At 37.3% G+C, this 25,842-nt stretch overlaps 1 protein-coding gene across 2 annotated transcripts; it reads left to right on the top strand.

The window, feature by feature from the left end:
• The first annotated feature begins 502 nt into the window (after window positions 1–502).
• On the top strand, window positions 503–25,309 carry ubash3bb (ubiquitin associated and SH3 domain containing Bb). 2 transcript variants are annotated; one of them, XM_058414514.1, is made up of 14 exons: window positions 503–780; window positions 13,480–13,533; window positions 14,373–14,559; window positions 16,269–16,467; window positions 17,854–18,023; window positions 18,127–18,335; window positions 19,201–19,345; window positions 20,179–20,299; window positions 20,363–20,482; window positions 20,576–20,668; window positions 23,492–23,636; window positions 23,727–23,833; window positions 23,920–24,026; window positions 24,655–25,309. In XM_058414514.1, the coding sequence occupies exons 1-14, from the start codon at window positions 653–655 to the stop codon at window positions 24,787–24,789; spliced, it is 1,920 nt and encodes a 639-aa protein (XP_058270497.1). In that variant the 5' UTR covers window positions 503–652; the 3' UTR covers window positions 24,790–25,309. The 2 variants fall into 2 exon arrangements, with proteins under 2 accessions (XP_058270497.1, XP_058270498.1); XM_058414515.1 differs by having other exon boundaries at window positions 686–784.
• Window positions 25,310–25,842: the final 533 nt, after the last annotated feature.

The raw sequence follows: 25,842 nt of genomic DNA, 5'->3' as shown, positions 1-25,842 counted from the left end.
CAAGGCTGTTATTTGCTGTGTATTACTTTTGACCATGTGTTTATTCTGATTCTGTACCGTACTGTACTCCAGATTAAATGATATATTGATCATATTTAGCTAATATACAAAAGGCAGCTAACACTATCTGTCATTTAGCAAGATCTTCAGGAAAGGAAATTTAAGTGATGATCAAGAAACATTAGTTCAGAATTTCCCTGTTGTCCCTGCCACCTCAAATAAATAAATAATATAATATAATAGTAAAAGACTTCTGTACTGTTATTGCCATTTTTAGTGAACATGGATGGGCAAATTGCAGTCAGTGATCCAGAAATCTGAATTTTGTACACTGAAATAAAATTTTGAATCAAATCACATAAGTTTCCACTCTTCTTCTCAAGGTGAAAATGTGCCTGCCATGGTGCACACTTCTGTACTGGATGCCGTCCATTTAGTACGCCACCGTGTGGTGGTAGTAGAGCAGTAGGAGGTGTTCAGCTTGTTGAAGCTGTGTGTAATGGTGTGTTTATTACAGTAAAAGCGCCTGGACGTGCTGCGCCTCACAGTAGCGGGGGACGAGGGCAACCAACATGGTCAGACGGAACTCTCTGTAGCTGGTCTCTGCCGTTTCATTCCCCACGACCGTAAAGTGAACTTGTCATTTTAAAGCATGGCATCGAAAGAAGACATTTATTCCAAAATTATTCCACGCAGACTTCGGCCAAACCGACACAACGCTGTGAAACACGGCTCGCATTTGGACGTGCTGTTATCGATGGGCTTCCCTCACAACAGAGCGTAAGTGCGTGACTGTACTCTAACGGTCCGCTACACGAATATCTATACATTATACCTGCTTTATGGGGTTCTCCTATCTGTGTCAGTGCTTTTATCTTTATGCATTTCATCAACTTTAACTTTTCATGGCTGCTGAATAATGACTTTAGAGATTAAAGACCATACAGGTCATTTATAAGACTATAACTAATATGTATATGTTGCAACCAATCTTCCAGTTTAAGGCACACATTTGCTGATATTCTTCTATTCTAAGTAATTTTATTTGTACTGGAACTTTATTATTATCTCTTTTTTTTTTTGTAACTTTACATTTATTAACACCAATAAGACGTCTTCCAAAAAATCTGCACTCTTCATAAAACCAGTAATAACAATAATAACAATAATAATAATAATAATAATAATAATATGGTCTTTAATTTAATTGTGAAGACACTATGAAGAAAAGACATTTATGGAAAGGTTTGTCGGAATATAGTGTTTCTATTCAAGAGAGAGGGGAAAAAACATGTATTGTTAGTAAAAAATATTTTATGCCATATTCCAGAATAAGATACATCAATAATCCAACAAAAATCAACAGTTTGGAGGAAATTCCTGTTGTCAATGAACATGTAAGATGTGATGAATGCAGGTGAGCTTAGAGATTTTGAGAACAACTTCGTTGTTTTAAAAAATACACTGTTTTTTAATTTGTTTCTACTTTAGTTTCGGTTAGTCTGCTTGTAAGGTTTATATGACACTTAAACTTCTACAATCACTGTCCATTTTATTAGGCACGTGCACTCTCTTGCAGCTTATCCCGTCAGTCAGACACGTGTCCACAGTACGATGAAAAGTAGTAGGTAGTAGAAGAAGTAGTAGTAGAAAAGAAAAGAGGTTCAGGTAATGTTCGCCATTCAAGTTTAGAACATCGGCCAGGCTTTTAACTATTTAACAAGTTAATGAACGAAATCATTAAGTGAAGTTTGGTGAATCCATGCGCCTCAAATTGCTGTTCTTGGTTGAGAAGCGTAGGGCACAATGTGGTCTTTTGCTCTTGCATTCCATCCACCTAAATGGTATGTTCTGAGATACTTTTCTGTTCACTACCATTGTACAGAGCGGTTATTTAAGTTACCGTTGCCTTCCTGTCAGCTTGAGCCAGTCTAGCCATTCTCCTTTCCATCCACAGATCTACTCCTCAATGTATGTTTTTATTTGTTTGTTTCATTTTGCACCATTCTGATTAAACTCTATAGTCTATTGTGTGTAAAATCAGCTCAGCAGTTTCTAAAAAAATTCACAAACCAGCCAGCAATCATGCCATGGTCAAAATCACTGAGATCGTATTCTTCCCCATTCGGAAGTTTGACGTGGACATCAACTGAAGCTCTTCATCTGTATTTGCTGTACATGATGCACTGAGCTGCTGCCACATGATAGGCTGACTGAGTAATTGCATAAAAGTGCAGATGTAAAGCTGTTACTCATGAAGTGCATGCTGAGTGGATTTTTCAGGAAACAAAAGCTCTAAAAAGCTAATAAAAAAAGGTTCATTCCACTTTCTGAGGTATAAGATTGTAGTAAACCAAATCTAAAATGATTAAACCTATTTCTAGACATTTCAAGCTTATCTTAATCTACTGGGAGATAGGCCGATCAGTTATAACATTGTGAGCAGTGCCAGGTGATGTGAATACGACTAATTATCTCCTCATCATGGCACCTGTTAGTGGGTGGGATATATTAGGCAGCAAGTTAACATTTTCTCCTAAAAGTTGATGTGTTAGAAGCAGGAAAAATGGACAAGCGTAAGGATGTGAGCGAGTTTGACAAGGGCCAAATTGTGATGGCTAGACCACTGGATCGAAGCATCTCCAAAACTCCAGCTCTTGTGAGGTGTTCCTGGTCTGCAGTGGTCAGTATCTATCAAAAGTGGTCCCAGGAAGGAACAGTGGCGCACCAGCGACATTGATGCACGTGGGGAGTGAAGGCTGGTCCGTGTGATCCAATCCAACAGACGAGCTACTGTTGCTCAAATTGCTGAAGAAGGTAATGCTGGTTCTGACAGAAAGGTGTCAGAATACACAGTGCATGACGGGTCAAGTCTGTTTGGCAACAAAAGGGGGACCAACACATTATTAGGCAGGTGGTCATAATGTTATGTCTGATTGGTGTAATTTTGCATCTTTCTACAAATAAATGCTAAAACTAGTATAATCTACTAATAGAACAAGACTATTTCATACCTTGAAATTATATCTTGAAATTATTATTATTATTTATAATTAATAAATGTCAATAAATAGGCTTAGATTTGCTTTCTTGTACTTTTATAAAAGGAAATACTAACTAAATGTTGACAATATGCAAGGTATTTCCACTCCGTAAGATGCGATCTTCTGTTCCACACTTGTTTTGGTTGTTGTTATGGAAAAGCAAAAGTGCAGTGGGTGGTTGACTCTAATCCAGGTCCCATTTCTCGTTTTATTGGCATACACTTTAGAAGTTCTAAAACTCCATGGTATAGACTAGCACACAATGTTTGTGGATGTTATTCGTTGTTAGAAGGTTGTTTTTTTTACTTATGCAATCAGCTGGATTTGGTTATTGTTGTGAAAAATAAAAACTAAAGTGTGGTAAGTGACTGAGTCTGACCCAAATCTCATTTCTTGTTTTATTGGCACTGTAAAGGATCAGAAACTCCCTCTATTTCAGTTTTGCACAGCTAGTCATCTGCTTTTGCACATTTGAAAATGTCCATATGTCAGAACTACAAGCCCACTTACATGAGAGAATATGACAGAGAATATATTATGTATATACGTGAAGGGACGTGTTGTAATAGGAAATTAATTAATCAGCGACGGGGTGGTATGATGCATTTCCCCCTCAAAGTTTTTTTTTTTCCTCCATAACAGCACCTCCTGTAATATTTTATTTTTCTTACTGTACAGCAATTTTCAAATGATTACAATTTTTTATTCAGTAAAGAGAGACACATTGTACTGTTACCTGTTTGTGGTCACATTTAATGTTGAGAAACGTCAGTGAAACGAGTTTGTTCCTCTTTTCACTTACGTTACAGCATCTGTAAACAGATGCACCAACAGCTTCACTTCTGAAAGACAGGAAAGCCCTGACAAGGAAAACTCTATTAAAATGTTAGAAAATACTTTCACCGTATGAAATCTTAGCCATGTTCCTTTGTTCAGTAACATGTTTTTATTAGGTAGTGTGACCGCTATACAGCTCTCAGCAAAGTGACAGCTTTCATTACAATCACATATAAACAAATTTAATAAACTATGCTAGAAATCATTTTGTAATGTTTTCATTAATTTATGCTCCCAGCTTGCCACATTTCTACTCTTTGGCTAGTTAGCAGTGCATTAGCAGAGCGGGTATTTTTTCAAGAGTGATTTGCTAGTGGTCTGTTTCATGGGCAGAAACCTCCTGCTTTACCTGAAAAAGTGAAAGTTTAGCTAAATGAACTAGAAATGATTAAACTATTTGAGTGTTTAAGTTGCGAGTTAAGCATTGTACTTCTGTGGTACATGATTCATAAGCCGACCAGACTGCTGTAGGAAAAAAAGTAAAGGGAGGAAATACAAGCGGTTTAGTCTCAGAACAATGGAAAGACATCATGTGTGGATCTCACACATCAGGTCTGACTCCACCCACTTTACTACTCCAAATTCAGCTTAGAAGGAGTTTTAGTTCTAAAGTGAATTTCACTTGTAAAATGAATAGCATCTTGCTGTGGTCACTGCAGTAGCTAATTTAGACATATCTCGGCCCTTTCTGTTTTGTTCTTTGTTATTTCAAGACCCAAGTCAACTCTTGCTTTCAGGACATGTCATGAATTCTGACTCACTTTACTGTAAATTCTTGCATTGCAGAGAGTAAGCATTACCTCAGAGTTTTTATAGCATTGGCCCTGTAAATTGTACCTACTTAAAGTTCCTCTGATCCCTAAAATATCAGGAAACAGATAAGAAAAAGAAAAAGTGATTTTTTTTGCTGAAGAAAATGAATGTTTCCTGATTGTTCTGGGAATAGGTCCATTGTGTTTGCAGCCTGTAGATTAAAGGAAAAAAGCCACCCTAATCTTCCATTCCATCCATCCATTCATTCTCTACACCATTTATCCTGCTGAGGCAGAACCTGTAGCCTATCCCAGGAAACTTGGGGCAACTACAGGGTACACCGTAGACAGAATGCCATTCTATCATAAAGCACAATTGCACACAAGACATGCACGTCTTCGGACAGTAGAGGAAACCCCTGAGGCATGGTAAGAACATGCACACACTTGGTGTAGGTGAGAATCGAACCCTCAAAACCCTCAACCCTGTAGGTGTGAAACAAATGTGTTAACTGCCATGCCACCATGCCCCTCTACGTTAAGCTTATTACATGTTAATGTTAGCACACTATATCTTCACATAACATGGCTTCTAAAATTTATTTCATATTGAAATTCAAAATGAACTTCTTTAATTCAAAGTTTAAACTTCTTTCGACAAGGTTTTATTAACATCACCAACAATGCATTTTCAGAGTGGGATTTACCCCTTGTTTTATCTTTTACTTGCTAAAAAAAGATGCTTTTATTTGTCACATATACATTACAGTGCAGTGAAATGCTTTTCTTTATATAACCCCAGCTTGTTAGGAAGTTGGGGTCAGTGCAAGGCCAACCAGAGAAAGTTAAGGGTCTTGTTCAAGGGCCCAAAAACAGCAGCTAATTGGCAGTGCTGGGACTTGAACCCTGACAGTCTAATTAACAACCCTTAAGACCCTTAAAAATTTTAACTCTTTTTTTAAACCATCACAACAGCAGCCCTGATGTTTTAGCGTCTCATTTTTGTATACTCTACTTAAGCAAACAAAGTTTCAGAACTTCAACTTTCATGCTAATAAAACCATTAAGTCCATCATATTTGTCTTCTCGACCTAGCTGAGGTGAATGTCTGCTGTAACTCTGCGCAGTTGTGGAAATGTTAGTCCAGACTTACAGTCTGTCTCCACTGATTCTCTGCTCTACTGGATTTCCCATTAATATGGCATTTAACATTGCTCGGATATGGTGAAGAGAAGAACATCTTGCACTTTTTGTTTTTGTGAAACCTAACCATTATGTTCAAATTTTTTCCTTACCACTACAATGCCCACCTATGAGATCAGAATGGCAGGCAACCACTAAATCACAGGTTAGGGTAAATGGCCGCATTTATCAATCATGTGTCCACACATGGAGTCAAAACCCCTAGTTTGAGAACCACTTACATCACAATCACAAATATATCAATGTAAACCGACTAAATATTTCAGGGTGGAGTTTTCCTTTGAGCTTTAACGCAGCCATTTATTAATACCCCTTTTCATCATCTCGTTTTTAAAGCGTTGGCCCATTTTATTGATCTCCCAAATGAAAAAGGAATGTCCCATATTTGTTTAAAAGACTTTCAGAACTTGTTCCAATAAGACACAAACTAAGAGTCTGATGAGAGACATTCAGAAATGTCATCGCATGCTTAATAACTAAATGTAGAATGGAAACATAAGGGCAGATAGCATCTGTGCTCATCACCCAATGACAACTTCAAGTCACGATGTGCTGTCTTTCAATCTTCGTTTGACACAAGAGTATTTGCCAAAGGAGGGAGCGTAAAGCATTGCAGCTGGTTTTAAAGGCGGTTGTGACCTCTTTATTTTATGAACAGAGAGCCTCCCTATAATCTCTGAGCCTTTGCTTTGAGCAAAAAGAACACTCCTTTAGTTAATTTCCTTTCAGTTGTACAATCCTTCAGGGGTTTCTTGTATAGTCAAGGCTTCTTAGCTTTCTAAAATAGAACCTGACTTTTAAAATGACCAAAGATTAGGGCAGTAGAACCTATCAAAATACTGAATGAATGTAGAATTACATCAAAGCATTTTATTCCATCTGGTGTTCTCCAACATTTCATTATCTTTAGATAGTTTCATTTTTATTTAGATTTAGGAGATATCACAGCAGATATTGTGCCTCAAGGGCTAACAGATGTGTCATTTTCTCCAAGCAGTGTGACACTGAGTTCATGCAGTGTCATTATGGTTTAGTTTGGAGGCTGCTGTTGGTTTTCATCGTGAAACATGATACACGTACCGATACACAACTTGCTCAGTTCGCTTTTATTTAATTAAGTGAGCATATTATTGATGTGTTTCTCCATGTCTGACTATTTTAGTGTCCTTTCTTTGGAAACAAATGGTGTACACGTTGTCCTTTGGAAGACTTCTTGGTTGAGACCAGCTGTAGGCTGGGCAGCAGTCACAGTTGTGCTTGCAGGTGTTGTGGTTCATGTTTTTGGATGGACAGCTGTGTGCTTCTTGTCAATCCCTGATTCGAGCTCATGTTTGGCAGACATAGCAGCTGTTGTTTCATGGGCTATACTCGAGCCAATGGAAACATGTTTGCACTAGCCCCATTGCTGCTGTTCCTTCACATGCAAACTCAAGTTCTCAGAATAACAGAATCCGATACAGCGCTACACTCTGACACCAAAAGACAATTTTAGTAATGGTGAAAAAAAACCCCCACTGAAATACACTGACAAGCTCTGGTAAAGGCTGCCTTTTTTTCTTGCAGTTTGCTTCACCACCATTACTGTAGAGAAGAGTTTGTGTGGGTATCCTCTCAGTTGTGAGTCCACCATCTGTGTCTGCTATGCCCTTGCCAAATAAAGAGCGTGTGTCCAAAAGTGAGTGTCCTTCCAACCTGCTGCTGCATTGCCTCACACTCAAGCTCTGGGAGATGCATGCAGGATGATGGAGAATATATATTAGATTTGTGTTTGGTGCTACAATCAAGAACATGACCATTTTTTAAATGGAAAGACTAGTAGTATTGTCCTGCTGGACAGTTGGAAGACAGTTTATCATATTACTATCATAAGCAGAGCTTCTGAACACAGCAAGACATCTTCTTCTATTTCTTCTTTTTCTCCTCCTTTTTTATTTTTTTTATTTTTTATTTTTACTTTTAGACCTTTTGCCATCGTCCTTGGCAGATTCCATATACTATTCTAAGAAATATTTCTGTGAGCAGATATGATTTGATTCGATCTGCCAAACTAAAGGAACTCAGTATACATGTTGCCCACTCATGCTGAATTTAGAAAAGCTACTTTACATATTTTAGTTAAAATGATCATGATGCGCTTCTAAACAACTGTGTATTGTTTCAAATAAAACGGTTGATTTTTTTTGTAACCCCCCTGCCCCACGGTTTTAGTATGAATCAAACATGTACTCAAATGAAATTTTATGCTAAAATCTGCCAGTACAACCTTACAATAAGCTCTTATAACAGTCATGAAGGAAAGCCCCATTGGCACAGTTTGGCTTTTGTTTGCTTTTGATGGAAATGTACTGCCACAGCGCCTCCAGCATAATACATTCTGTGTCCAGAAATGGAATAAAAAGGAAGCTTGCTATTTGTTTTTAAATCCATAGCTGGGGCTGATGGCCAAGTATAATTAGTGCAGAGGGTAGATTTGTTCACACTTTGCATGTGAAAAGTGTCTTAAACTTGCAACGTACCCCAGTGTGGTTAGTGTCTGTGAATTTCTGAATGCTGAGAAGATCACTGCGATGGACTTTGATTCGATCTGTTAGAGGACAGAAGATCATTACCCTTTTTGTATTCCGTCTCTCTTCATGAACATCAGAAGAACATATATGAAGAAAGAATATATGATCCTAGCGTAGTGTGAATGTGGGATGGTTATGAATAGAACTGCTCTTTCATTTATCAAAAAGCATCGCTTTAAACAGGAAGCATAAGGATGCCGGGCCTGATGCCGAGAGATTTCCCTTCTGAAGAGCAGCAGGGAGAAGGTGTGGTAGTGTCTATATGGACAGCTGCGTGGAGGCGGAAAGACATAAACGTAAACGTAGAGTGAAGGTCAGCAAGCTCTAACTACACACTGGAATATATATATATATATAATATATATATCCAACAAACTGTGAGTTAGGCATTGTTCCAGCAGATATTAGTTAAATATGAATCAAACGTCACCTTGTTTAATTTAAAAACGCTTAAAAAACACTTTGTTGCTACAGATGCAGAGTGCAATTGGAGTCATTTAATCGTGTGCTTTATGGTTCACAGGAGGATCGAAATTATGTTCATGTTCTCCATCTGTAGAGCACAGTATTCACAAGGCTTGCATATGGAGACAAATTATGTCAAACCATCTGTTCAGCCAGGTTCTAATGAGGATAGACGCTCTTTTCGATCACATTATGTGCAATTAATACAAATATCATCTATAAGCATATAAAGCAATGCTTATAGATGCAAAGTTTTTTGGTGTTGATGGCCCCTAATAGTGTACTATGCTGCCTTAGCTGTTCAAAGCTAATCGGGTGTCTATCTAATACATAGTTCTGGGCAAGTTTTGTGATTAATTTGGTAAATGCAAATGAATGTTTTAACACGATTTCCAAAATGATTGTACACACTGAATAAGTTTATGTCAAATACTAATCTGCAATACCTTCAACAGACTGAAAACTGACGCTCCTATGTTTATATTTTGTTAGCAGGAAGGTAGGCAGCTAATTTAGATGACTAGCAAATCGTATAGACGGTGTTTTAACGTATACATACGGACGAACGGAAGAAGTTTTTTCCATACCCATTACTAATGTAATAATAATAATAATAATAATAATAATAATAATAATAATAATAATAATAGAAAATTGTTAATAAAATAAAAAAAAAATGGAAAAAAAAATCCTGCTAAAAATAATTTAATTTCTATAACATTCAGTGTAATCCATTACAAAACACTTCAATACAGCACCTTGTGTTTTTTTGTGTAAAACTTCCAAAGGCAATAATGTGTCTAACTTTTGATTAAATGTTAGCTTCAATAATATTTGCAAACAAAATTATGTAAAAGAGACCTCTAAACCCTGCTAGATTTGCCATTTGCCACCTAATATCCCATTAATTTAAGTAAATAATTCAAATTGCTGACAAACATATAAATGAAAATAAATAAATAAACCATTTCCACGAAGAGAGAAGCTTTGATTGCTTTTTCCTGCCCCTTCTTACAAAGTTACATACTTAATAATAATAATAAAAAAAAAAGTTAGCAGGAGTCTTTATTTTTGGGAGATTTGATTGTTTGCTTAACCCAAACTCTCAAGTTACATTTATTTTCTGGCAAATGCTTCAAAATACCAGATTTTCCAAAAGACTTTGTGTGTCTACACCTCAAACCCTTAGTGTCTGACACTGGAGTAAAACCTTGGCAATTTTAATAAAAAATTCTAACAAAGATTTTAACTCTAGGTGACTGAATGGATCTCTTGCATGATTCCTTAACCTAGGTTTTTAAAAAAAAAAAAAATTCAATTAAATTAAGTTTTATTTGTATTTACAAACGACTAATTAATTTCACAAAAATCTCAATTCTAAATCTTCGTTAGAGTTGATAGACTTTCAGATGTAACGTTCCTGTGTGAACACGTAACTCGGTACACTGTTATGTTTTTTATTCCATATTGGTAGACAGAAACGGAAGTTTTCACGAGGACATTCGCTGATCACAGCCTTTTTTGATTTGTTATATGAACGGAAAATTATAACACCCCCCCCCCCCATTTGTGGTTACTCTGTTCATCGCGAGTGGAAACTGTTTGACGAACAGCCCTCATTCGAGTGCTAGATCACTGCAGAAGACCCCTTTCATATCCTTTTAGAATATTTCACACTCTTTATTATAGAACAGCTGATCTATGACTCTTGCCTAAAATTGATTTCTCATTATATTTCAGAAATTGTGTGCAAATTTAGTATTTAGTTCAACAGTGTACAGTTTGCTAGGTTGCTCATATGGGAATTTCATTCGAGTAGAAATAAATCATAATACTTTTTCCTTTTACTCTTTTAACATTTCCTTAAAACATTAAATTTGGTTACACGTATCTGTAAGTGAACAATGCAGTTATAGTTATAGACCCATAAAGACTGTAAGAAAGTGATTCTTCTAATATTAGTTCAATTTAAATAATTAGAAGCAGTTTTCTATGCAAAGTCTACACAGCTAAATGTTTTTAGCCAGCAGCAGCAATGCCTGATGCAGTGGAGACAGATAATCTGTCTTGCATTAGCTAGCTGAGTGAGCCAGACTACTAGCCAGATCTCTGATGCTATACAGTTTGAAAGCTCTGAAGATGCCACTTCGGTAGTTTTTCTTGGTTATGTTGTGTTAAATATCTATAAATGCTTCTACAGCCTTTAGGCAAATCTTACAACGATGTATTAGTTGCATCCTTGCTAGATAGCTAACTGTGTAGCTATAGAAACATGTATGATGTAAAATGAGCCAGCTAGCTCTAGCTAGCTAAGGAACCTTACAAGATAGTAAAACCCTTATTTGGCTAGCCAGATAATACTACCTTTCTTGGTTAGTTGTTCAAATCATTCATTTTACTTTTATTCACGTGAATTATTAGATTATTTTTCCACCACTGGTTAGAGGTTGAGTATGTCCCTTTATACACTGCTAACTGTAGTTTCATCTACTTTATATCTGATTTCATGTTTCTGTGTTTAGCCCAAACAGGCCAAGAGAGTTCTCAGAGTAATCAGGAAGTGTGGCCTTTTTCGTCATTGCATTATGGTTAGCTTACCGCTGTGGTCTAGAGGCAGATGAGAAATTACTGATGTTCCTGTGTTGTAATTATGTAATTATCCTTGTGCTTTAATTGAACTTTTCCATGCTTAATGAAATGAAATGTCCCCCCTTTTTGCATATTTTACACAATTTTTGTGTAAAATTTTTTTTACCTTTTTGCTTGTCACATCTACATGTGATTTAAGGAATAGTTGACTCACAGCTGTTTTGCTTGCATTTCTTAAATTAGCCATATGAAAAGTAGCAACCCACTGTTTTATCATTCACATTACACCACCGGCTTTCAGCGTAGCATGTACACTATCTTGGAACACTGTCTGTACTAGGTTAAAAGCGGTTAGGCTTGAAGAAAACAAAAGGTGGGTTATTGCTGAAGAATTGAACCCTGTAGGGTTAGGCTTGGTTTCAGCAGCAACAAGACTTGAAAGGGAAGCCATGGCAAACTGTGGGGTTTCACTTCAACAGTCAGTAAAGCCACTATGAGAGTCTATATGGATGCATGAAATCATATCACACTCATGCAATGGGTTACTTTAACATACTAATAATATATAGTCTGGAAAGGAAGTAACAACCACATTTAGTATTGTTGAAGCTTACCACAAGCATTATTAGAGATAGACTATAATATGTATATACATGAGCTTTTTCATTAAGCTTCCTTAATCTGTAATAGTTAGCATTAATAAATGTTAAACTGAGCTCTAATAGCATAATTAGCAAAAATGATGCTTGTGAATATGGATAACTTACTGAACTCTGATCTCAAAAGTTGGGAAATTTTCTTGGGAAAGTTCACTAGTGCGAACATGCTGATTAAGTTATCTCAGTGTAATTGTACTTATGAATGGGATAAACACTTTTTTATGCTTCTCTACAGTTCATGTATTAAGTTTGTTCATGTTAACAAATGCTTCAACATTGTCAGTTAAATGTTAATACCACTACAAAAGTGTCCTGCAAAAGACGTAAAAAAGTTCAGCTATTAATACGCTGTAAAGCTCATTTCCTTGTTATTTTACTAGGACGCTGGATATGACACACTTTCTCATGATTCAAATCATTCTTTGCTAATTATCTCATTATGCATCAGGTCAGACAGCATTAATTATCCTAGATATACAACATCCACCATGATACAAGTCCCTGTTGAAACCGAGGCAGTTCAGTCAGACGTCGTAGTGGAAAGAGTGGTATGAATATAGGGCTTGTTTTTCAGTTGATCTAAAGAATAAAGCTCGGACGCTGTCGGTTCAGTTTAAGTTGACTGCTTTATTTTTCCGTGTGGTATGGAATAGTATATTTTATTATTATAAAATGCAGTTCAAATAAAATACCTTCTATTGGTGTTATGCTTTTTTCTAATTTTAGACTTTTCTCACTCTAGAATTTGATCTGCTATCATATCACATGCTAGTAAGTGACCAAAGAAGATCTTTTGCATTTTATCTTACAATGCAAGGGAACAGTATACTCATCTTCTCTCCCACATAGCTTAACTGTTTCCACACACTGATGCGAAAACATCAGAGCGCTGTTTTATTCATCCTACAGCCCTCTCTATCTAATGTTCTCAATTTGGTCACATTAAGTTAAAACACTGTATACAAGCGCTTGTATGTCATGTCTTTGTGATTGTGAGTCACATCATGGAACACAGAGTATCACTTCTTGGCTCTGTAGCTTCATGTCCGCCTACACAGTTTTAGTCAGCTCGAGCATGAACCCCTCCCATGATAAGCCATGTGCAAGAAGAAAAAGAGACAGTGTTACAATATGCCAAAGAAACATCAATATACTTCATGTCTGTTCTGTTTACGCTGCTCATTTGATGTGTGGGGTTAGAATTAATGCGACGTGACAGATAATAGATGTGGAAAATCAATATGGTGGCCACAAACATAGCAAAACAAAAACAAAACACATCAGGCTATTTCACACCATTCTCTTAGAATGAAAGAATGATGCCCATTTAATGTGTGCTGCTATCTCTCCATGTTGATTGCAGGTTAAAGGCGCTGGTTTCTACAGGAGGCAGGAATGTACAACTTGCATGTGACTGGTAAGACCCCTTTTTCATTTCCTTACTGCTGTAAGCAATCATACAAAATACATACCGCCCTCAAATTGGATCCTTCCTACTGTGTTCTGCTGCCTCCCACTGGCAATACCGTGTGTCACGTCATACCGTTCCTAGAGGATCACAGCCCAACATTATTCTTGTTCAGTCTAGTGCATTTCTGACATTTAATACAAAAAATCTTAGGAAAATGTGCCTTTTGATGCTTTACAATAGGACTAAAAGTAAAATACACATGTGAATGTGAATGTTGAGTTTTGCCTTTGAATGCATAAATATTATTTAAACAAAAAAAAAACAATTATTATATACACCGATCAGGCATAACATTCTTGAATTGAAACAAAATTACTGAACATTTTTTCAGGATCATTCGTAGGTCAAAAGCTATGATTTTGTGATCTGATGCCTTCCGATGCTGTTCTTATAAAGAGCTATTGTTCTTCTATAGTTGTTAGAAGTTGTAGACACGTTTGGAGCCAATTAAAAGCAGCAGTGCCCACTTTTATTCACTCTGAATGATGGACGGAGATGTTTTAGAGGTGTAGTCTTCCAATATTGCAGTTTATTGGGATTTATGTAAAGAAATTGACATGATGACAATAAATTCTCGCCATGTCTGTGTAAGTTTCCTCTAGATTCTCTGGATTCTCCCAGAATGCCAGTAGATCTAAAGTGACAATAGGAATGAATAAGTGTTTGACTGTATAGTGAATATGAGTGAATGAATTTGAATGAATGAATATTTATAGTAACATAACCATCATTTACTTGATATAGTCTAATGATACTGTTATGTTATTTTAATCTTCCCTCTGCAGGCTTTTCTCCCATGTAGATGACCCTTTTCTAGATGACCCCTTACCCAGAGAGTATGTACTGTACCTACGGCCTAGTGGCCCACTTCAAAACCAGCTGTCTCATTTCTGGCAGCAGTCACGCCTCACCTGCGGCAAAAACAAAGCCCACAACATATTTCCTCACATCACTCTCTGTCAGTTCTTCATGGTGAGCTTTTTCCGTTTGCTGTATGTATATAGGCTAGCATTGTGGTTCAGTGTGTAACGATGACAGCTGATCTCCAGTTTATACTGCAGCTTAGGTTATCAGCCTATGTCATGTATGTTGAGGTCCATTATATGTTCTCTGGTTTCAGAATGCTGACTTATATATATATATATATATATATATATATATATATATATATATATATATATATATATATATATATATATATATACAGGGGTTGGACAATGAAACTGAAACACTGACCAATTTAGTGTGACCAACATTATGGGTGACATATTTGAGTTCAAAAGAGAACAAATTGCTGGTGCACGTCTCGCTGGCGCATCTGTGACTAAGACAGCAAGTCTTTGTGATGTATCAAGAGCTACGGTATCCAGGGTAATGTCAGCATACCACCAAGAAGGACGAACCACATCCAACAGGAGTAATTGTGGACGCAAGAGGAAGCTGTCTGAAAGGGATGTCCGGGTGCTAACCCGGATTGTATCCAAAAAACATAAAACCACAGCTGCCCAACTCACTGCAGAATTAAATGTGCACCTCAACTCTCCTGTTTCCACCAAAACTGTCCGTCGGGAGCTCCACAGGGTCAATGTACATGGCCGGGCTGCTATAGCCAACCCTTTGGTCACTCGTGCCAATGCCAAACGTCGGTTTCAGTGGTGCCAGCAGCGAAAATCTTGGGCTGTGGACAATGTGAAACATGTATTGTTCTCTGATGAGTTCACCTTCACTGTCTTTCCCACATCCGGGAGAGTTACGGTGTGGAGAAGCCCCAAAGAAGCGTACCACCCAGACTGTTGCATGCCCAGAGTGAAGCATGGGGGTGGATCAGTGATGGTTTGGGCTGCAGTATCATGGCATTCCCTAGGCCCAATACTTGTGCTAGATGGGCGCGTCACTGCCAAGGAATACTGAACCATTCTGGAGGACCATGTGCACCCAATGGTTCAAACATTGTATCCTGAAGGCGGTGCCATGTATCAGGATGATAATGCACCAATACACACAGCAAGACTGGTGACAAAATGGTTTGATGAACATGAAAGTGAAGTTGAACATCTCCCATGGCCTGCACAGTCACCAGATCTAAATATTATTGAGCCACTTTGGGGTGTTTTGGAGGAGCGAGTCAGGAAACGTTTTCCTCCACCAGCATCACGTAGTGACCTGGCCACTATTCTGCAAGAAGAATGATCAGTCATAACATTAAAACCGCTGAGACGTGAAGTGTATAACAACTGAATAACTCTTGAATAAGTTCAATCCACGGAGGCCCCACCTTATAACTTACAGGACTTAAAGGATCTGCTGCTAAGTTCTTAGTGCCAGATACCACAAAAAACCTTCAGAGGTCTTGTGGAGTCCAGTCCAGTGCTGTTTTGGTGGCACAAGAGGGACCTACATGTAATTAGGCAGGTGGTTTTAATGTTATGGCTGATCGGTGTATAACAGATAACTGAATATCAACTATAGGTTTGAGGAGATCTTTCCCATATAATTTGCTTATTCGTACTATTATACCAAAACGTAACATTACTATTAACCGGTTTTGCTAGGGTAACATATCTGTAGCAATATTTTGGTTCTACTCAAACTACTGATGGTGTTAGTTTGAGTAGTACCCCATTATCATGGGTTGTATGCTCATAACGTTATCATATTTCTGATATTTCTCTCTTGCCCAGTGTGCAGACAGTAAGGTGGAAGCTCTGTGTGGGGCTTTGCAGTCTACAGTTAACCAGTGGAGAGGCCGCTTCCCTAGCCCATTGCCCTTAGAGCTCTACACCTCTTCCAATTTTATAGGCCTCTTCGTTGAGGAGCAGGTGGCTGAGACCCTGAAGAAATTTGCTTTTGACTTTGCCGCAGAAGCTGCAGCTAAAGCAGGTACAACGTAGGGTGTAAAGAGAAACTGGCTGTATATGACCCTAGAAAGGACATTTTTCTTAATCACACACTCTGGTGTTTATAATAATTTATAATCACACTCTCTGGTGTTTATAATCATTTATAATCACACTCTCTGGGGTTTATAATCATTTATAATGACACTCTGGTGTTTATAATCATTTATAATCACATTCTCTGGGGTTTATAATCATTTATAATCACACTCTCTGGGGTTTATAATCATTTATAATGACACTCTCTGGTGTTTATAATCATTTATAATCACACTCTCTGGGGTTTATAATCATTTATAATGACACTCTCTGGTGTTTATAATCATTTATAATCACACTCTCTGGGGTTTATAATCATTTATAATGACACTCTCTGGTGTTTATAATCATTTATAATCACACTCTCTGGTCTTTATAATCATTTATAATCACACTCTCTGGTGTTTATAATAATTTATAATCACACTCTTTGGTGTTTATAAGAATTTATAATCACACTCTCTGGCGTTTATAATCATTTATAATCACACTCTCTGGTGTTTATAATCATTTATAATGACACTCTCTGGTGTTTATAATAATTTATAATCACACTCTCTGGTGTTTATAATCATTTATAATGACTCTCTCTGGTGTTTATAATCATTTATAATCACACTCTCTGTGGTTTATAATCATTTATAATCACACTCTCTGTGGTTTATAATCATTTATAATGACACTCTCTGGTGTTTATAATCATTTATAATCACACTCTTTGTTGTTTATAATAATTTATAATCACACTCACACCTGTCACCCAAATGACATGGTGGATGAGGTTCCCTTTTGAGTCTGGTTCCTCTCGAGGTTTCTTCCTCTTACCATCTAAGAGAGTTTCTTCTGGCCACAGTTGCCTCAGGCTTGCTCACTAGGGATTAGGGATTAATACAAATTAATTTTAATATAAGTCTAATATTAATCTTGAACTTTTTGTACTATATTTCTTATGTTCTGTAAAGCTGCTTTGAGACAATGTCCATTGTTAAAATTGCTATATAAATAAAATTGAATTGAATTGAATGTATTAAATATATTTTAGTTTAGTATTTGGCAACCTCATTCAAAACTTCTAGTTTTATTCAGAGACATTAGAAAAAGTGATTTTTTTTTTTTTACCCTTCTCTCTTCTTAGCAGTCCCTAAAGAAGGACAGTCCAATTAATACTACTCTAAATCCAATGACTTCTACCTAAAAATTCCCAACTTGATAAATGACATAATAATGAATTGTTCACTGATTTGAATGATCACTGTGCAGCTTCACTACATTGGAAAGGAAATGAGTTTGAAAGGATGTGAGCTAATGGAAACTTCTCATCATCTCACAGAAGTACAAGTGGAGCCACATAAGAAGCAGCTGCATGTGACTCTAGCCTACAACTTTCCAAGCAGCCATTTGGCTTCCTTGGAGAAATTGGCGAGAGGAATTGAAGTCAAGCTCAGTTGTGATTGGCTTGCTGTTCTGTTCTCTCGGGACATCAGATTTGCAAATCATGAGGTATTTTACGGAGAGTAATTCTCTTCGAATCATTCTGGGTTTATTTGACCTAGATTAAGTCTACACAATTCATGTCTAAACGTTCTTCTCTCTTTGTTTCCAGACTCTGAAAGTGATGTACCCTTACGTTCCTCAGAATGAAGATGAACTGGAACTGATACCAGGGGACTTTATTTTCACCTCTCCGGTGGAGCATATGAGCACCAGTGAGGGATGGCTGTATGGCACCTCTCTGAGCACTGGGCTTTCTGGGCTGCTTCCTGAAAATTACATTAATCGTGCTGACGAGTGTGACACTTGGGTTTTCCATGGGTGAGCATGTTTGACACCCACAATCTCTGTTTACTTAGTAACGGGTAATATGATTTCACTTAGAAAAGAAATTTGTTTATTCATTCATTCATTTGTTTATTTTCTGTAAACACTCTATCCGAATTAGAGTAACAATCGATCTGGAGAGGCTTTCATGAGAGGCACATCAATTCACACACACACACAGATTCTATATGAATTTTGCCTCTACAAATAATACTACACAGGAAAAGATACACTATATAGGGAAGGACACAAACACAGACACACACACAAACACACACACACACACACATATTCTATATGAATTTTCTCTCAACAAATAATTGTACACATGAAAAGATACACTGTATGGGGAAAGACACACACACACAATTCTGTATGAATTTTCTCTGTACAAACAATTCTACACAGCAAAAGGTACACTATATCGGGAAAGATACACACACACAAACACACATACTATATGATTTTTCCATATATAATTCTATTTCTATTTTCTATTGTCCATATTCTTCTTCTTATTATTATTATTATTATTATTATTATTATTATTATTATCCTACAATTTATGTCAGAGACAGAAAGTATTTCTCTATATGTTGTACTGTGTAGGTGACCAATAAAATTAGAATTTGATATTCATTCACACACGTTCACATCCACACCTCAGCACCATTCCAGCCAGTCCATCTTGGGCAGAAACCGGACACATCTCATGTAGATATGAGGGAAAATATGCACAGAAATTCTACAGAGACACTAAATCAACCTTCTTATTGACCCCGTGTTGCTGAAAGTTTTATATCATATCAGAAGCTGTCAGCTGTCTCGAGGTCAGGTTACTCTTTTTCATTACACACAGGTCGCATTCGTTCTTCAGTGCCTTGCCTTCGGAAAAAAGCAACAAAGAGAGCAGAACACTGGATGGTCTGCTCAGCATTCAGTGCCTAGATAACTCAAAAGCTGGAGACTCATCTATTATGAATGTGGTCTGCCAACCTATGCAGGTACCATTAAAATCACTTATTATCAGATAACATAAGAATTACGATGTTTAATGCATTGTATTCTATACACACATATACAGTGAAATAAATAAGGTCTACAGAGCCCTGTTAAAATGGCAGGTTTTTGTGATGTAAAAATTTGAAACCAAGATAAATCATGTCAGAACCTTTTCCACCCTCAACGTAAAATTACTACATAGGAAAAATAATCGACAAACAATCAGAAACCTTTTATAAAAGTAAAAAAACTTACAATAACCTAGTTATATACACCGATCAGGCATAACATTATGACCACCTTCCTAATATTGTGTTATTCCCCCTTTTGCTGTCAAAACAGCCCTGACCCATCGAGGCACGGACTCCACTAGATCCCTGAAGGTGTGCTGTGGTATCTGGCGCCAAGATGTTAGCAGCAGATCCTTAAAGAATAATTACAGGACTTTTGATAGATACTGACCACTGCAGACCGGGAACATTCCACAAGAGCTGCAGTTTTGGAGATGCTCTGATCCAGTGGTCTAGCCATCACAATTTGGCCCTTCGTCAAACTCGCTCAAATCCTTACGCTTGTCCATTTTTCCTGCTTCTAACACATCAAAGGACAAAATGTTTACTTGCTGCTTAATATATCCCACCCACTAACAGGTGCCATGATGAGGAGATCATCAGTCTTATTCACTTCACCTGGCACTGCACAGAATGTTATACCTGATCGGTGTGTGTTGTAATTTCACAGTCAGGGTGGAAAAAAGTTGACCTGAATCACTTTTTTTTTTTATGCACCCTGCCGTGCTCACATTTTGACTGCAAAATACATTGTGTTGGTACAGGTACTCAGAGTTAACAGTCACCCTCAGTCCCCTAAAAGAACCCTGTTTGTATGTCGTCATGGAGAGAGGATGGATGTGGTGTTCGGGAAACACTGGCTCGCACAGTGCTCAGATGCCAAAGGTAGTGGAACAGTCTCTCACTCACACATACACATGACTTCAGTCTAATTTGGTCTTTCTGCAGGCAGATATGTGCGAAGTAACCTGAATATGCCTCCTTTCCTGCCTGCTTGGGGTGGAAACCGAGATTATGACATGGACGCTCCTATTACAGTGTTTGGAGCAATACAAGCAAGGACTGTGGGTATGTGAAAACTTTTTCCTCTACAGATTTTTATTTGTATATGTTTATTTATTTTTTTCAGAGAAGCTTTCATTGTTTGAATTTGTGTTGCAGGTGAGGCGTTACTGGAGAATAATACTGCTATTGATTTTGTGTACTGCTCACCCAGCCTCCGCTGTGTCCAGACAACTCACGAGATTCTCAAAGGTAACTTAACTTCATTAAATATTACTACCCACTACAGTGATGTATAAAAAAAAAATCACAGTCTATTTTTACCTACTAAATGTATATTAATTTGCAATTTGTTTATATAGAAGTGTATACCGATCAGGCGTAACATTGTGAGCAGTGAGAGGTGAAGTGAATAAGACTGATGATCTCCTCATCATGGCACCTGTTAGTGGGTGGGATATATTAGGCAGCAGGTGAACATTTTGTCCTCAAAGTTGATGTGTTAGAAGCAGGAAAAATGGACAAGCGTAAGGATTTGAGTGAGTTTGACAAGGATCAGATTGTGATGGCTAGACCACTGGATCAGAGCATCTCCAAAACTGCAGCCCCTGTGGGGTGTTCCCGGTCTGCAGTGGCCACTTCGCAAATTACAGGACTTAAAGGATCTGCTGCTAACATCTTGGTGCCAGATGCCACAGCACACCTTCAGGGATCTAGTGGAGTCAATGCTTCGAAGGGTCAGGGCTGTTTTGGCAGCGAAAAGAGGGACCAACACAATATTAGGCAGGTGGTCATAATGTTATGGCTGATCAGTGTACATATGGGTATTATGGCATGTTTCAATCATCAGTTCTGGTGTTAATTTGTCATAATAAAGCTTTTGGTTCTGTAGAATACAGAATATTTTTAGCCAAGTTGAAATGTTGTGGAGGTTTTTCAGTGGTATTTTGAAGGTCAGGGTCATCAGCTCCATTTATCCAATAATTTATAAGCTCCCATTTGGACATAATCCTACATAATAACAAAATGACTAACCATATGTATGGTATGTATATCTGATATCTTGTCAAATGATTATGGTCCACTCATCTCATCTGTAAAAATCTGTGTGTCTCATCCATGATTAAAAAAACAAAGAATTAGATGAATAAAAAATTGTTCCTCTCGGCTTCCAAATACACTGAATATTTTATTTGGCAAAAAATAGGAACAGTTAGTCCAAATAGTCCCTGAAAACCACAGACCTAGCTCAAAATTTCTGTGTTTTAAAAGATTTTTAACAAATCTAGTGTCTTAAAACACAGCTAGATTCGATAATATATATCCCAACAAGGCTTAGAGAAATGGACCCATGCTTTTATTACCAACAGTATTGACTTCTGTAACTGTAACTTGAATATCTCCCAAAAAATTAAGCTGTAACTCATTTGAAATGCCGCTGAAATATTTATAAATAATAAAAAAGTACAGAAATAAATTCAGACAACATGGAAAAGATAGGGATAGTTTGTGAACGGAATTCTTCCCTCTGATTGGACGAGACATCTGCCACTCAGGATCTACAGGAAGTCCAGCAGTAGCTGCAGCAGTAGAAAGTGGATTGGTGTGTGTATGAACACAGCTCTGCTCTTATAGCGCTCCTTACATCCTTTAATCTGGAATAGTTTGGTCTTCCATACATACCTGGTGTGTTTTTAGAGATCACAAACTAATCTTTACTCCGTGATACGCTATCAGTATATCCAAAATCACGCCATATGAACCTCCTTCCTCACAGTAGCACTGAATGAATTCCACTTTTTGATAAATATAAATATATATGTTTGTTATTTTCTCTAAATGATTTAAAGTTGCACAATCGAATAAAAAATGGTTTAAAGTGAAGGCAGAACTCCACACATGTACAAGAAATAATGTTAGATGCACAATTTCCTACTTCCTGTGTGACATATGTCTCGTCCAATTAGAGGGAAGAATTGCATTCTCAAACTATACCTACCTTTTCCACTTTGTCTGAATTCTCCTTGTGTTTTTGGATATGTTTTTTTTTTTTTTTTGCACTTTTCGGCCACTGTAAGGGTCACATGGATCAGGAGACTATCAAGAGATACTGGGCATGAACTGAGAGTACAGTACACCCTGGATGGGACACCAGTACATTAAAGTGCACTATGCACACATGCATTCACATACACACCTAGAACCAACCCACCTACTGTAGTGTAACCTGATGCTGATGTGTAATTACCTGGAAATAAAATGGAAGAAAAATTTTTAAAAAAATGTAAAACCATAGTGTTAGTGAATGCAAGTAACAAACCATGGATATCCAGTTTGCACGCACATGCCACTTTACATTTCACTTTACATTCATATTTATATTAGTCTTGTTACATGTGTCACTTTAATAATTGCAATAACTGCGATCACTGTATACGCTGTTCTTTCATTGTCTAACATTGTCTTGGTCTTTGCACAAAGTCGGCCTATATGTTGTTTGTCTTGTCTTGTCTTGTCTTCCTGTGCACTTCTGTTGTATGTCTTAAAGATTGCACCTTAAGTATAGTTTAATTTTTTTTAGTTTAATATTAATTTTTAAATTATAGTTTAATTTTTTATCTCTATGTTATAGCTCTATGTTTGTCTGCGTCACTGTACTTTGTCTGTGTTCTGTGTAGCACCTCTGGTCTAGGAGGAACGTTGTTTCACTTCACTGTGTACTGCATCTGCTATATATGGTTGAAGTGACAATAAAGCTTCTTTGACTTGACTTGACTTGATCTAATCAGTCCACCTAGAAGATAAACTCAAAACTAATATTGTTCCTCAAGGTGGCGCTATAGGTTATATTTTAAAATGTTGACCTAATGTGAGACAATCCCATGATCAAATTAATATACAATATACCTTATTTTATGGGGGGTTTTTTTGTTTGTAAAATATGTGAACACTTTTAAAATATAGTTATTGATGGCATTGAGTGTAATCAATACCTCAATTCAAGGGTTGACTATACAAAGAAAATATTTTTACCCTCTTTTTGTTTTTGCCCTCTTTCTGCCTTTCCATGTCCAGGTATGAAGCAGGAAGGGAAGTTGAAGATGCGAGTGGAGCCGGGGTTGTTTGAATGGACTAAATGGGTCTCTGGAAATTCTTTGCCTGCATGGATATCTCCTGTAGGCCTTGCTGCAGCCAATCTCAGTGTTGACACAACATACAAGTACAGACAAATCATCTGAATATTTAGTATTTTATATCTACATACCATGCTAATACCAGACGAATCAAACAAATGATTTTATATTCACAGACCTCATATACCCATCACTAAAATAAATGTGTCTGAGTCTTATGACACCTACATGAGCCGCAGCTACCGAGTGACCAAAGACATACTGACAGCCTGCAAAAATAAGGGTGAGTGCTGAGTAAGTGTGTTTCCTTAATCATTGTATGGTTGTGGTATATCTAGGTGCTCAGTGTGCTTGTGTTTTTGTTGATAGGAAACATTCTCATCGTGGGCCACGCTTCATCTCTAGAGGGCTGCACACGCCAGCTCCGGGGCCTCACCCCACAAAATGCCAAAGAGTTTGTCCAAGTTGTCAGGAAGGTGTGTTTCTTTCTTTCTTTCTTTCTTTCTTTCTTTCTTTCTTTCTTTCTTTCTTTCTTTCTTTCTTTCTTTCTTTCTTTCTTTCTTTCTTTCTTTCTTTCTTTCTTTCTTTCTATCTATCTATCTGTCCTTCTTTCTTTGCTTCCTTAATTTAAACTTTTTCCCTTCCTTCATTTTTCCCTTCCTTCATTTTTCATTTTTTCCTTCCTTCCTTCCTTCCTTCCTTCATTTTTTTCCTTTCTTCATTTTTTCCTTCATTTCGTCCTTCCTTTATTTTTTTCCTTCCTGCCTTCCTTCCTTCCTTCCTTCCTCCCTCACACCTTCCCTCACTCCCCCCCTTCCTTTCAGAATATTATCCCTACCTGTTGATGACCTTTTTAAATGTAACCTCTCTACAGACATTTCATTTTGGAAAATAGCCCATGGTGTATGATGCATCAAAGATGCTCAGAGTATTCCACAGTAAACACTTGGTTAGACTCTTATGCTATATCTTGCGTGTTTTTTTTTAGTTTGGGATACGCCAGCTGATTTGTTCATGACCAGTCTGGCTTTTAATAGACATCTTTTCCAGTTTGCTGTGTTCTGTCCTGCCGAAATGATGCAATGTGTTCATTTCTCCTCCCAGATCCCTTATCTGGGTTTATGTTCATGTGAAGAGCAAGACACTGGTGTGTGGCAGCTGGTAGATCCACCTATCCCCCCTCTCACACATGGACCCAATCACAGTTTCAGCTGGAGAGAGACTCTACAGCAGGAATGACATTCCCTGACCTGTGTGCTAACCACTCTGGAGGGCTGTGCATTCTGCTGTCTTAGCTGCACTAGAACTCTAATCAACATTTTTGTGCTTATGTGATTAACCTCTGGGACATTAACATCAAATTTTACGTTTACACGTGGAATAGGGACAATAAACTGATGGATGTATTTATTTAAATATGTGGTATGGTTATTTTGGATGCAGGGTATTCTCAGGGCATTGGTAATTACTCTTAATAGGTAAGATCGATGGCACAAATGGTATAATTCACCCAGACTTTCTACACAAATGAGTTTGGGGACAGAAGCATAAAACGTCTTGAGTCTTGTGTAAAATTGTTACTTGACCTTTCAATGAACATGATTGGCAGAATAATTTCTGCAACTCTTTTAGCACTTTTGATAATAATGCTATGCATATTAACTTGATCAAATTATAACATTGTATTAAGGCACTGCTTTGTGATTTACTTAAGTTCTGTAAGTAAATAAAGACACTTCACTAACAAGCACCCGAGCAATCATTTAAATGTAAAAAAAAAATATTCTGAGATCCTGCTATTTAAGTGTTGGGTAATTACAGGGAGAAAGGGCTGCTGTTGTCTTTCTTTAATGGAGGGAATAATGTATTGGCATGTTTTGGTTGGAAGAAGAGCACATTTTTAATGCAAAGGTTTTGTTTGGTCTGCATGCAAAATCCAAAAGGCTGATAAGTATCCTATATCAGGATTGGAGATTATTATTTTGGTGCCTCAATGAATAATCATAGATCAGGCATACCATTATGACCACCTGCCTAATGTTGTGTTGGTCCCCTTTTTTTTTTTTTGCCAAAACGGTCCTGCTTCTAACACATCAACTTTGAGGACAAAATGTTGACTTGCTGCCTAATATATCCCACCCACTAACAGGTGCCATGATGAGGAGATCATCAGTCTTATTCACTTCACCGGTCACTGCTCACAATGTTATAACTGATCAGTGTACAACAATTAAGTAGGCAAAAGTCTTACTTCTTCACATTAGGTTCCATACTGTAATATTCTTTAAGTGA

The sequence above is a fragment of the Hemibagrus wyckioides genome, linkage group LG17, assembly GCF_019097595.1.
Source record: "Hemibagrus wyckioides isolate EC202008001 linkage group LG17, SWU_Hwy_1.0, whole genome shotgun sequence".
Classification (NCBI taxonomy): domain Eukaryota; kingdom Metazoa; phylum Chordata; class Actinopteri; order Siluriformes; family Bagridae; genus Hemibagrus; species Hemibagrus wyckioides.
This window is presented reverse-complemented; position numbering and strand designations above follow the sequence as displayed.